Source organism: Oncorhynchus nerka, linkage group LG15 (assembly GCF_034236695.1).
Source record: "Oncorhynchus nerka isolate Pitt River linkage group LG15, Oner_Uvic_2.0, whole genome shotgun sequence".
Lineage (NCBI taxonomy): Eukaryota > Metazoa > Chordata > Actinopteri > Salmoniformes > Salmonidae > Oncorhynchus > Oncorhynchus nerka.
The window spans coordinates 94,441,291-94,454,260 of NC_088410.1; the positions used below are offsets into that span (position 1 = coordinate 94,441,291).

The window sequence follows — 12,970 nt, forward strand, 5'->3', positions numbered from 1 at the left end:
GCCAGCTAGCTAACATAGCATCCCTCTGTTATAGCCAGCTAGCTAACATAGCATCCCTCTGTCATAGCCAGCTAGCTAACATAGCATCCCTCAGTCATAGCCAGCTAGCTAACATAGCATCCCTCTGTAATAGCCAGCTAGCTAACATAGCATCCCTCTGTTATAGCCAGCTAGCTAACATAGCATCCCTCGGTTATAGCCAGCTAGCTAACATAACATCCCTCTGTTATAGCCAGCTAGCTAACATAGCATCCCTCTGTCATAGCCAGCTAGCTAACATAGCATCCCTCTGTAATAGCCAGCTAGCTAACATAGCATCCCTCTGTTATAGCCAGCTAGCTAACATAGCATCCCTCGGTTATAGCCAGCTAGCTAACATAACATCCCTCTGTTATAGCCAGCTAGCTAACATAGCATCCCTCTGTTATAGCCAGCTAGCTAACATAACATCCCTCTGTTATAGCCAGCTAGCTAACATAGCATCCCTCTGTCATAGCCAGCTAGCTAACATAGCATCCCTCTGTTATAGCCAGCAAGCTAACATAGCATCCCTCTGTTTGAGCAGGGTGTTTGAGTAGGATAGACTAACTAGCTGCATTTGCTAGCTAAGTGAAACTGGAGAAAAAATGACAATCTCTCTCTATCTCTCTCTTGCGTCTCCTTCAAATTGTAAGAAATCAATTTGTTCAAAACTGTTAAACTATTGTCTTTCTCTCTCTTTGAGTCAACTACTCACCACATGTTATGCACTGCAGTGCTATGTAGCTGTAGCTTATGCTTTCAGTACTAGATTCCTTCTCTGATCGTTTGATATGGTGGGAGACATGTCAGTTCATGCTACAAGAGCTCTGATAGTAATTACGACAACTTCCGGAGGACATCCTCCAACCTATGTAAATCTATGGAAGGTGGTGAGAACCATGAGCCTCCTCTGTTTTTTACTGAAGTCAATGTACCCAGAGGAGGACAGAAGCTAACTGTCCTCCGGCTACACCATGGTGTTACCCTACAGAGTGCTGTTGAGGCTACTGTAGACCTTCGTTGCAAAATAGTGTGTTTTAATAAATTATTTGTTGACGTGATTATATTTAGTTACGTTCTATCTAAAAAGTATAACTTTTTAAATGTTTTATTTTTTTTTAATGAAATCACTGAGGATGGTCCTCCCCTTCCTCCGCTGAGGAGCCTCCACTGCCCTACAACTACCTAGAGGCCATTTTGGGACCAAACTATGTTAAAGCCAGACAGGAACTAAATCAGTCAGCAAACCAGTCAACCAGACAGCCAACCAGACAACCAACCAACTGACTAGCTACCCATCCATCATCCATCGATCCACCCAGCCAACCAACCAACCGACTAGCCACCCATCCATCATCCATCAATCCACCCAGCCAACCAACCAACCGACTAGCCACCCATCCATCATCCATCAATCCACCCAGCCAACCAACCAACCAACCGACTAGCCACCCATCCATCATCCATCAATCCACCCAGCCAACCAACCAACCAACCGACTAGCCACCCATCCATCATCCATCAATCCACCCAGCCAACCAACCAACCAACCGACTAGCCACCCATCCATCATCCATCAATCCACCCAGCCAGCCAGCCAACCAACCGACTAGCCACCCATCCATCATCCATCAATCCAGCCACCCACCCAGCCAGCCAGCCAGCCAGCCACCCACCCAGCCACCCAGCCAGCCAGCCAGCCACCCAGCCAGCCAGCCAGCCAGCCTATAGTACCTGACGTGCTGCAGAGCTTTGTGCTTTATGAACCTCCTGATAAGACAGAGTAGTCTGTTCTCCACACTGCTCAGTGTCTGGATGATTATGTCCTTCAGCATGCGGTAGAGCTGTGGGGAGATATGCCTGTTCACCACAGCCTGGTGGAGCAGCTTCAAGTTGGACCTGTAGAAAGTGAACCCTTCAATCAATCCATCCGTCAATCAGTCAATCAATCCATCCATCAATCAATCAATCAATCCATCCATCAATCAATCAATCAATCCATCCGTCAATCAGTCAATCAATCCATCCATCAATCATTTATTTTATAAAGCCCTTTTTTACATCAGCAGTTGTCACAAAGTGCTGTACAGTTTACCGGCCTAAACACCGGTAAACCCTAGAACAAGTAGAGACAGAAGCAGAAGCACAGTAGCCAGGAAGAACTCCCTAGATGGAAGGAACCTAGGAAGGAACCTAAGAAGGAACCTAGGAAGAAACCTAAGAAGGAACCTAGGAAGGAACCTAAGAAGGAACCTAAGAAGGAACCTAGGAAGGAACCTAAGAAGGAACCTAGGAAGGAACATAGGAAGGAACCTAGGAAGGAACATAGGAAGGAACCTAGGAAGAAACCTAGAGATGCGAAGTAAAAAGTCTCGCAGCTCCAAAAGTGTTAAGTCAAGCAACAAGTTTAACTATATTGACATTATACTCACCACTGATCAACTGTTCTTACATGATCCCCTCTTGAACCTTGATCTGAGTAAAACCATACAGACCTCTGGGACTCCTTTGTCCACAATGTGCCTCACACACTATTCCCTTTATAGTGCACTACTTCTGACCAGGGCCCTATGGGGAATGCCCTATATAGGGAATAGAAAGGGTGCCCTTTGCGCTGCAGACATTACCTCTGGGATTCCACGTGGAAGATGTGGTTCACTCCCACCATGCGAGTCTTCATCAACGTGTCCGCCTCCAACGTCATGTCTGAGCTGTAGCGTTCCACATGGTCTGTCCACGACCTGGACTCGGCCATCTTCACGGGGATGCGTTTCTGGGTCTTCTGCACGAGGATAGAACATCTTCTGGGTCTCCTCTGCTTCTCTGCCACCTGAAAAGATGTTTATTTTACAACACATTCTCTCTGCCACCTGGAGAGATGTTTATCTCTCTGCCACCTGGAGAGAGGTTTATTTACAATACATTCTCTCTGCCACCTGGAGAGATGTTTATCTCTCTGCCACCTGGAGAGATGTTTATCTCTCTGCCACCTGGAGAGATGTTTATTTACAATACATTCTCTCTGCCACCTGGAGAGATGTTTATCTCTCTGCCACCTGGAGAGATGTTTATCTCTCTGCCACCTGGAGAGATGTTTATTTTACAACACATTCTCTCTGCCACCTGGAGAGATGTTTATTTACAATACATTCTCTCTGCCACCTGGAGAGATGTTTATTTACAATACATTCTCTCTGCCACCTGGAGAGATGTTTATTTACAATACATTCTCTCTGCCACCTGGAGAGATGTTTATTTACAATACATTCTCTCTGCCACCTGGAGAGATGTTTATTTACAATACATTCTCTCTGCCACCTGAAGAGATGTTTATTTACAATACATTCTCTCTGCCACCTGAAGAGATGTTTATTTACAATACATTCTCTCTGCCACCTGGAGAGATGTTTATTTACAATACATTCTCTCTGCCACCTGGAGAGATGTTTATTTACAACACATTCTCTCTGCCACCTGGAGAGATGTTTATTTACAATACATTCTCTCTGCCACCTGAAGATATGTTTATTTACAATACATTCTCTCTGCCACCTGAAGAGATGTTTATTTACAATACATTCTCTCTGCCACCTGGAGAGATGTTTATCTCTCTGCCACCTGGAGAGATGTTTATTTACAACACATTCTCTCTGCCACCTGGAGAGATGTTTATCTCTCTGCCACCTGGAGAGATGTTTATCTCTCTGCCACCTGAAGAGATGTTTATCTCTCTGCCACCTGAAGAGATGTTTATTTACAATACATTCTCTCTGCCACCAGAAGAGATGTTTATTTACAATACATTCTCTCTGCCACCTGGAGAGATGTTTATTTACAATACATTCTCTCTGCCACCTGAAGAGATGTTTATTTACAATACATTCTCTCTGCCACCTGGAGAGATGTTTATTTACAATACATTCTCTCTGCCACCTGGAGAGATGTTTATCTCTCTGCCACCTGGAGAGATGTTTATCTCTCTGCCACCTGGAGAGATGTTTATCTCTCTGCCACCTGGAGAGATGTTTATTTACAACACATTCTCTCTGCCACCTGGAGAGATGTTTATCTCTCTGCCACCTGGAGAGATGTTTATCTCTCTGCCACCTGAAGAGATGTTTATTTACAATACATTCTCTCTGCCACCTGAAGAGATGTTTATTTACAATACATTCTCTCTGCCACCTGAAGAGATGTTTATCTCTCTGCCACCTGGAGAGATGTTTATTTACAACACATTCTCTCTGCCACCTGAAGAGATGTTTATCTCTCTGCCACCTGGAGAGATGTTTATTTACAATACATTCTCTCTGCCACCTGGAGAGATGTTTATTTACAATACATTCTCTCTGCCACCTGGAGAGATGTTTATTTACAACACATTCTCTCTGCCACCTGAAGAGATGTTTATTTACAATACATTCTCTCTGCCACCTGGAGAGATGTTTATCTCTCTGCCACCTGGAGAGATGTTTATCTCTCTGCCACTTGGAGAGATGTTTATCTCTCTGCCACCTGGAGAGATGTTTATCTCTCTGCCACCTGGAGAGATGTTTATTTACAACACATTCTCTCTGCCACCTGGAGAGATGTTTATCTCTCTGCCACCTGGAGAGATGTTTATCTCTCTGCCACCTGGAGAGATGTTTATTTACAACACATTTCTGCCACCTGGAGAGATGTTTATTTACAATCTCTGCCACCTGAAGAGATGTTTATTTACAATACATTCTCCTGCCACCTGAAGAGATGTTTATTTACAATACATTCTCTCTGCCACCTGAAGAGATGTTTATTTCTGCCACCTGGAGAGATGTTTATTTACAATACATTCTCTCTGCCACCTGAAGAGATGTTTAGCCACCTGGAGAGATGTTTATTTACAATACATTCTCTCTGCCACCTGCCACCTGGAGAGATGTTTATTTACAATTATTCTCTCTGCCACCTGGAGAGATGTTTATTTACCTGGAATACATTCTCTGCCACCTGGAGAGATGTTTATCTCTCTGCCACCTGGAGAGATGTTTATCTCTCTGCCACCTGGACTCTCTGCCACCTGAGAGATGTTTATTACATTCTCTCTGCCACCTGAAGAGATGTTTATTTACAATACATTCTCTCTGCCACCTGAAGAGATGTTTATCTCTCTGCCACCTGGAGAGATGTTTATTTACAACACATTCTCTGCCACCTGAAGAGATGTTTATCTCTCTGCCACCTGGAGAGATGTTTATTTACAATACATTCTCTCTGCCACCTGGAGAGATGTTTATTTACAATACATTCTGCCACCTGGAGAGATGTTTATTTACAACACATTCTCTCTGCCACCTGGAGAGATGTTTATCTCTCTGCCACCTGGAGAGATGTTTATCATTCTCTCTGCCACCTGGAGAGATGTTTATCTCTCTGCCACCTGGAGAGATGTTTATCTCTTGCCACCTGAAGAGATGTTTATTTACAATACATTCTCTCTGAGAGATGTTTATCTCTCTGCCACCTGGAGAGATGTTTATTTACAACACATTCTCTCTGCCACCTGGAGAGATGTTTATCTCTCTGCCACCTGAAGAGATGTTTATTTACAATACATTCTCTCTGCCACCTGAAGAGATGTTTATTTACAATACATTCTCTCTGCCACCTGAAGAGATGTTTATCTCTCTGCCACCTGGAGAGATGTTTATTTACAATACATTCTCTCTGCCACCTGAAGAGATGTTTATTTACAATACATTCTCTCTGCCACCTGAAGAGATGTTTATTTACAATACATTCTCTCTGCCACCTGAAGAGATGTTTATTTACAATACATTCTCTCTGCCACCTGAAGAGATGTTTATTTACAATACATTCTCTCTGCCACCTGAAGAGATGTTTATTTACAATACATTCTCTCTGCCACCTGGAGAGATGTTTATTTACAATACATTCTCTCTGCCACCTGGAGAGATGTTTATTTACAATACATTCTCTCTGCCACCTGGAGAGATGTTTATTTACAATACATTCTCTCTGCCACCTGGGGAGATGTTTATTTACAACAAACAACCAAACAATAAAAACATACACAAAACAAGGCAGTGTAAATACCGACCACAACTATAGGCTACTTAGGCTAAAAGAACGAGGAATAAACCTACAGTTGAAGTCGGAAGTTTACATACACCTTAGTCAAATTCATTTCAACTCAGTTTTTCACAATTCCTGACATTTAGTCCTAGTAACAATTTCCTGTTTTTGGTCAGTTAGGATCACCACTTTATTTTAAGAATGTGAAATATCAGAATAATAGTAGAGAGAATCATTTCTTTCATTTTTTCTATTTCTTTCATCACATTCTCAGTGGGTCAGAAGTTTACATACACTCGATTAGTATTTGGTAGCATTACCTTCAAATTGTTTAACTTGGGTCAAACGTTTCGGGTAGCCTTCCACAAGCTTCCCACAAAAAGTTGGGTGAATTTTGGCCCATTCTTCCTGACAGAGCTGGTGTAACTGAGTCAGGTCTGTAGGCCTCCTTGATCCCACACGCATTTTCAGTTCTGCCCACAAATTTTCTATGGGATTGAGGTCAGGGTTTTGTGATGGCCACTCCAATACCTTGACTTTGTTGTCCTTAAGCCATTTTGCCACAACTTTGGAAGTATGCTTGGGGTCATTGTCCACTTGGAAGACCCATTTGAGATCAAGCTTTAACTTCCTGACTGATGTCTTGAGATGTTGCTTCAATATATCCACATCATTTCCCTCCCTCATGATGCCATCTATTTTGTGAGGTACAGCAGTCCCTCCTGCAGCAAAGCACCCCCACAACATGATGCTGCCACTCCCGTGCTTCACAGTTGGGATGGTGTTCTTCAGCTTGCAAGCATCCCCCATTTTCCTCCAAACATAACGATGGTCATTATGGCCAAACATTTCTATTTTTGTTTCATCAGACCAGAGGACATTTCTCCAAAAAAGTACAGTCTTCGTCCCCATGTGCAGTTGCAAACCGTTGTCTGGCTTTTTTATGACGGTTTCAGAGCAGTGGCTTCTTCCTTGCTGAGTGTCCTTTCAGGTTATGTTGATAAATGACTTATTTTATTATGGATATAGATACTTTTGTACCTGTTTCCTCCAGCATCTTCACAAGGTCCTTTGCTGTTATTCTGGGATTGATTTGCACTTTTCGCACCAAAGTACGTTCATCTCTAGGAGACAGAACGCGTCTCCTTCCTGAGCGGTATGACGGCTGCGTGGTCCCATGGTGTTTATACTTACATACTATTGTTTGTACAGATGAACGTGGTACCTTCAGACGTTTGGCAATTGCACCCAAGGATGAACCAGACTTGTGGAGGTCTACAATTCTATTTCTGAGGTCTTGAAAGATTTATTTAGATTTTCCCATGATGTTTAAAGGCACAGTCAACTTAGTGAATGTAAACTTCTGACCCACTGGAATTGTGATACAGTGAATTATAAGTGAAATAATTTGTCTGTAAACAATTGCTGGAAAAAATGACTTGTGTCATGCACAAAGTAGATGTCCTAACCGACTTGCCAAAACTATAGTTTGTTAACAAGACATTTGTGGAGTGGTTGAAAAACGAGTTTTAATGACTCCAACCTCAGTGTATGTAAACCTTAGACTTCAACTGTACATGCTTATATGAAGTGATTTCAGTAAAGTGCTATAGTTACGGAGAGTGCTTTCGAAATGGCACCCTATTCCCTATATAGTGCACTAGTTCCCTATGTAGTCACACAGGGCTCGGGTCAAAAGTAGTGTACTATATAGGGAACATTGTGCCATTTGGAATGAAAAATAAATAAAGACCTGCTTCTTGCCCATCTCGTTGAGGTTCTTGAACTGGTCCATGATGATGTTCAGGGAGTGGTGACGACTCTTTCCCTTGACGTTTGACAAAGTCTTCTTACCTAACGAGGACCCCCATTGGAGTACAAAAATACATACATAAACAATCATCAAGAATTAAAAACACAATCAATTCCATGTACGTTGTTAGAATTCGTTGTGTTATTAATTCATCCATCTATCCGATCGCTGCAGCTGTACATAGTCTATCGGTAAATAGCCCACCCATTTCTACCTACCTCATCCCCATACTGTTTTTATTTATTTACTTTTCTGCTCTTTGGCACACCAATATCTCTACCTGTACATGACCATCTGATCATTTATCACTCCAGTGTTAATCTGCAAAATTGTAATTATTCGCCTACCTCCTCATGCCTTTTGCACACAATGTATATAGACTCCCCTTTTTTTCCTACTGTGTTATTGACTTGTTAATTGTTTACTCCATGTGTAACTCTGTGTTGTCTGTTCACACTGCTATGCTTTATCTTGGCCAGGTCGCAGTTGCAAATGAGAACTTGTTCTCAACTAGCCTACCTGGTTAAATAAAGGTGAAATAAATAAATAAAAAATATATATATATCCATTCACCTTCCAAGTCAAAGAGCGCTTGTTTGTTTGCTCCCACATCCTTCACCATGCAGTCCTGGTTCTGTATCTCATTGCTGATCTCCTTCAGCGTGTCTCCTGGGGTTCTCTGGGCTGAGTCCCAGAACGCTGATTCGTCCAGTTTGTTGTCGTTGTCCATGAGCGGCACGTCTATGATGTCATCGTCAAACTTCCCCTAGAGGGGAATCACCACAAGTGAGAGAATGTCAGTGGGACAAAGGCCCCTAAACTGCAGTAAGAATCAAATAAAGGCAGAATGTTCGGCTAGTATGATGCAAGAAACTTCACCCAACACCTAGTGACCTCATCAAGATATTTAGATCTCTTTTCATCATGGCTAAGGTGTTGGGTTGAAATTCTCTGGCCCGGGGTTACCCCCCCCCCCAATTTGCAACAATATGCTGATGTGCTCCTACCTGTAGCTGCGTGATCATGTCATTAAAAGAGTCTCTGATGGACCTCTGTAGATTGCAGTACAGCTTGATGATATCAGCTGCCTTAGCTTTTCTGCTAGCAACATCCATCCCTTCTAGCAGCTCACCATCTTTCCCCTTGTCCTTGTCACCAGAAATTGACACCACACACTGCTCAGAATTCTGGATGGCCTCCAGAAGATCCATGCTCTTCCTCTCCACCTGCTCGATGATGTCTTCTGGATCCACTGAGATGTCTTCCAGAGACTCCACTTCTTCCACTTCTTCGCCAACAGGCTGGCCTGGCTCCGGCTTTGGTTTCGGCCTCCATTTGGAGTACTTAAGCTTGGGAGTTGGTTGCGGAACCAGCTGATTGTTGAGAACTGGCGCTCCCTGTACGTATTTTGTGGGAGCAACGACCACTATCTGCTGTTTCGGCCGTGGATGTTTCGGGGTCTCCTGCATCTGTTGGATCTGTAACAGTAGAATATTGTTCTGCTCCTTGACTGACGAAAGCTCATCCTCCATCTTGGTCATCTTGATCTGACTGTCTCCCACTTGGATCTTTATCTGGGCCAGCTGGAAGCGACAGTCCATAGACTGCAGCTCCTCCACCTGTGCCAGAAGCTTCCTGGCTTCCTTGGTGCGCTCCTGGAATGCTTGGTTAAGGTTCTGCAGCCCTACCTGATCATAATGAACCGTATGTGTATACCATTTAGCATAGGCTTTAATTCAACGTGACTATGTGTATACCATTTAGCATAGGCTTGATTTCAACGTGACTTACAGTACAGAGAGTGCATACATTCAAAATGGAGGCCGGGATTCAATCAAAAGCGTATCGTTGACAAGCTCAATGCACTTTTGACGATGCACATTTTAATGGCAATTGCCCAGACCGAGATCACATTCATGGTAAACTCTGCGGCCGTAGGCTCTGTCTGGTGTGTGTGATCTACTGTTACTGTCTGGTGTGTGATCTACTGTTACTGTCTGGTGTGTGATCTACTGTTACTGTCTGGTGTGTGATCTACTGTTACTGTCTGATGTGTGATCTACTGTTACTGTCTGGTGTGTGATCTACTGTTACTGTCTGGTGTGTGATCTACTGTTACTGTCTGGTGTGTGATCTACTGTTACTGTCTGGTGTGTGATCTACTGTTACTGTCTGGTGTGTGATCTACTGTTACTGTCTCGTGTGTGATCTACTGTTACTGTCTGGTGTGTGATCTACCATTACTGTCTGATGTGTGATCTACTGTTACTGTCTGGTGTGTGATCTACTGTTACTGTCTGGTGTGTGATCTACTGTTACTGTCTGGTGTGTAACCTACCACTACTGTCTGGTGTGTGATCTACTGTTACTGTCTGATGTGTGATCTACCACTACTGTCTGGTGTGTAACCTACCACTACTGTCTGGTGTGTAACCTACCACTACTGTCTGGTGTGTAACCTACCACTACTGTCTGGTGTGTGATCTACCACTACTGTCTGGTGTGTAACCTACCACTACTGTCTGGTGTGTAACCTACCACTACTGTCTGGTGTGTGATCTACTGTTACTGTCTGATGTGTGATCTACTGTTACTGTCTGGTGTGTGATCTACTGTTACTGTCTGGTGTGTAACCTACCACTACTGTCTGGTGTGTGATCTACTGTTACTGTCTGATGTGTGATCTACTGTTACTGTCTGGTGTGTGATCTACTGTTACTGTCTGGTGTGTGATCTACTGTTACTGTCTGGTGTGTGATCTACTGTTACTGTCTGGTGTGTGATCTACTGTTACTGTCTGATGTGTGATCTACTGTTACTGTCTGGTGTGTGATCTACTGTTACTGTCTGGTGTGTGATCTACTGTTACTGTCTGGTGTGTGATCTACTGTTACTGTCTGGTGTGTGATCTACTGTTACTGTCTGGTGTGTGATCTACTGTTACTGTCTGGTGTGTGATCTACTGTTACTGTCTGGTGTGTGATCTACTGTTACTGTCTGGTGTGTGATCTACTGTTACTGTCTGGTGTGTGATCTACCGTTACTGTCTGGTGTGTGATCTACTGTTCCTGTCTGGTGTGTGATCTACTGTTACTGTCTGGTGTGTGATCTACTGTTACTGTCTGGTGTGTGATCTACTGTTACTGTCTGGTGTGTGATCTACTGTTACTGTCTGGTGTGTAACCTACCACTACTGTCTGGTGTGTGATCTACTGTTACTGTCTGATGTGTGATCTACCACTACTGTCTGGTGTGTAACCTACCACTACTGTCTGGTGTGTGATCTACTGTTACTGTCTGATGTGTGATCTACTGTTACTGTCTGGTGTGTGATCTACTGTTACTGTCTGATGTGTGATCTACTGTTACTGTCTGGTGTGTGATCTACTGTTACTGTCTGGTGTGTGATCTACTGTTACTGTCTGGTGTGTAACCTACCACTACTGTCTGGTGTGTGATCTACTGTTACTGTCTGATGTGTGATCTACTGTTACTGTCTGGTGTGTGATCTACTGTTACTGTCTGGTGTGTGATCTACCATTACTGTCTGATGTGTGATCTACTGTTACTGTCTGGTGTGTGATCTACTGTTACTGTCTGGTGTGTGATCTACTGTTACTGTCTGATGTGTGATCTACTGTTACTGTCTGGTGTGTGATCTACTGTTACTGTCTGGTGTGTGATCTACTGTTACTGTCTGGTGTGTGATCTACTGTTACTGTCTGGTGTGTGATCTACTGTTACTGTCTGGTGTGTGATCTACTGTTACTGTCTGGTGTGTGATCTACTGTTCCTGTCTGGTGTGTAACCTACCACTACTGTCTGGTGTGTGATCTACTGTTACTGTCTGGTGTGTGATCTACTGTTACTGTCTGGTGTGTGATCTACCACTACTGTCTGGTGTGTGATCTACTGTTACTGTCTGGTGTGTGACCTACCGTTACGAACTTAAAGGCCAGACTCATAGCTTTGTTGCAGCCTAGTGCCTTGGCTACGTCTAAGAGCATGAAGGACAGCTCCGTGGCAGACTTGGTGGCCAGGTTGACGTCCGATAGAAATACGTCTGCAGCAGGAGGCTGGAGCTCCTGGATTCGTTTGATGGTCCGTGCATCCACCTTCTGCTCCCTCCACCAGCGCCACACACCCTTATTCAGAGCTGCAAATACACACTGTAGCATTAGCCATCCACCTTCTGCTCCCTCCACCAGCGCCACACACCCTTATTCAGAGCTGCAAATACACACTGTAGCATTAGCCATCCACCTTCTGCTCCCTCCACCAGCGCCACACACCCTTATTCAGAGCTGCAAATACACACTGTAGCATTAGCCATCCACCTTCTGCTCCCTCCACCAGCGCCACACACCCTTATTCAGAGCTGCAAATACACACTGTAGCATTAGCCATCCACCTTCTGCTCCCTCCACCAGCGCCACACACCCTTATTCAGAGCTGCAAATACACACTGTAGCATTAGCCATCCACCTTCTGCTCCCTCCACCAGTGGCACACACCCTTATTCAGAGCTGCAAATACACACTGTAGCATTAGCCATCCACCTTCTGCTCCCTCCACCAGCGCCACACACCCTTATTCAGAGCTGCAAATACACACTGTAGCATTAGCCATCCACCTTCTGCTCCCTCCACCAGCGCCACACACCCTTATTCAGAGCTGCAAATACACACTGTAGCATTAGCCATCCACCTTCTACTCCCTCCACCAGCGCCACACACCCTTATTCAGAGCTGCAAATACACACTGTAGCATTAGCCATTCACCTTCTATCATCACAGAATGTTCACTGGGGAACTGGAGAACAATCCACATATCACATATCCTGAGGCCGCATTTATTGTAGCTGGGGATTTTTTACAAAGCAAATTCTGAGGAAATGGCTCCCGAAATTCTATCAACATATTGATTGTTGTACTCTCGCTGCTAAAACCCTCAACCATTGCTATACTACCTTCCAGAATGCATAGGCCCTCCCCCGCCCTCCATTCGGCAAATCAGACCACGATTCCATCTTGCTCCTCCCCTCCTATAGGCAGGAACTCA

General features: G+C 44.1%; 1 protein-coding gene across 1 annotated transcript in view; it reads right to left on the reverse strand.

The window, feature by feature from the left end:
• The window catches only part of LOC115125007 (protein FAM186B-like), a 33,797-nt gene extending 21,674 nt beyond the window's left edge, over positions 1-12,123 (reverse strand). The window contains exons 1-6 of the mRNA XM_065002054.1: positions 11,844-12,123; positions 8,917-9,593; positions 8,483-8,675; positions 7,850-7,950; positions 2,649-2,851; positions 1,756-1,920 (exon numbers count right to left, since the gene is read on the reverse strand). Of these exons, the coding sequence (XP_064858126.1) occupies positions 1,756-1,920; positions 2,649-2,851; positions 7,850-7,950; positions 8,483-8,675; positions 8,917-9,593; positions 11,844-12,087 (1,583 nt within the window). The 5' untranslated portion in view covers positions 12,088-12,123. The remainder of the gene's footprint in view (positions 1-1,755; positions 1,921-2,648; positions 2,852-7,849; positions 7,951-8,482; positions 8,676-8,916; positions 9,594-11,843) is intronic.
• Between the last annotated feature and the right edge of the window lie 847 nt (positions 12,124-12,970).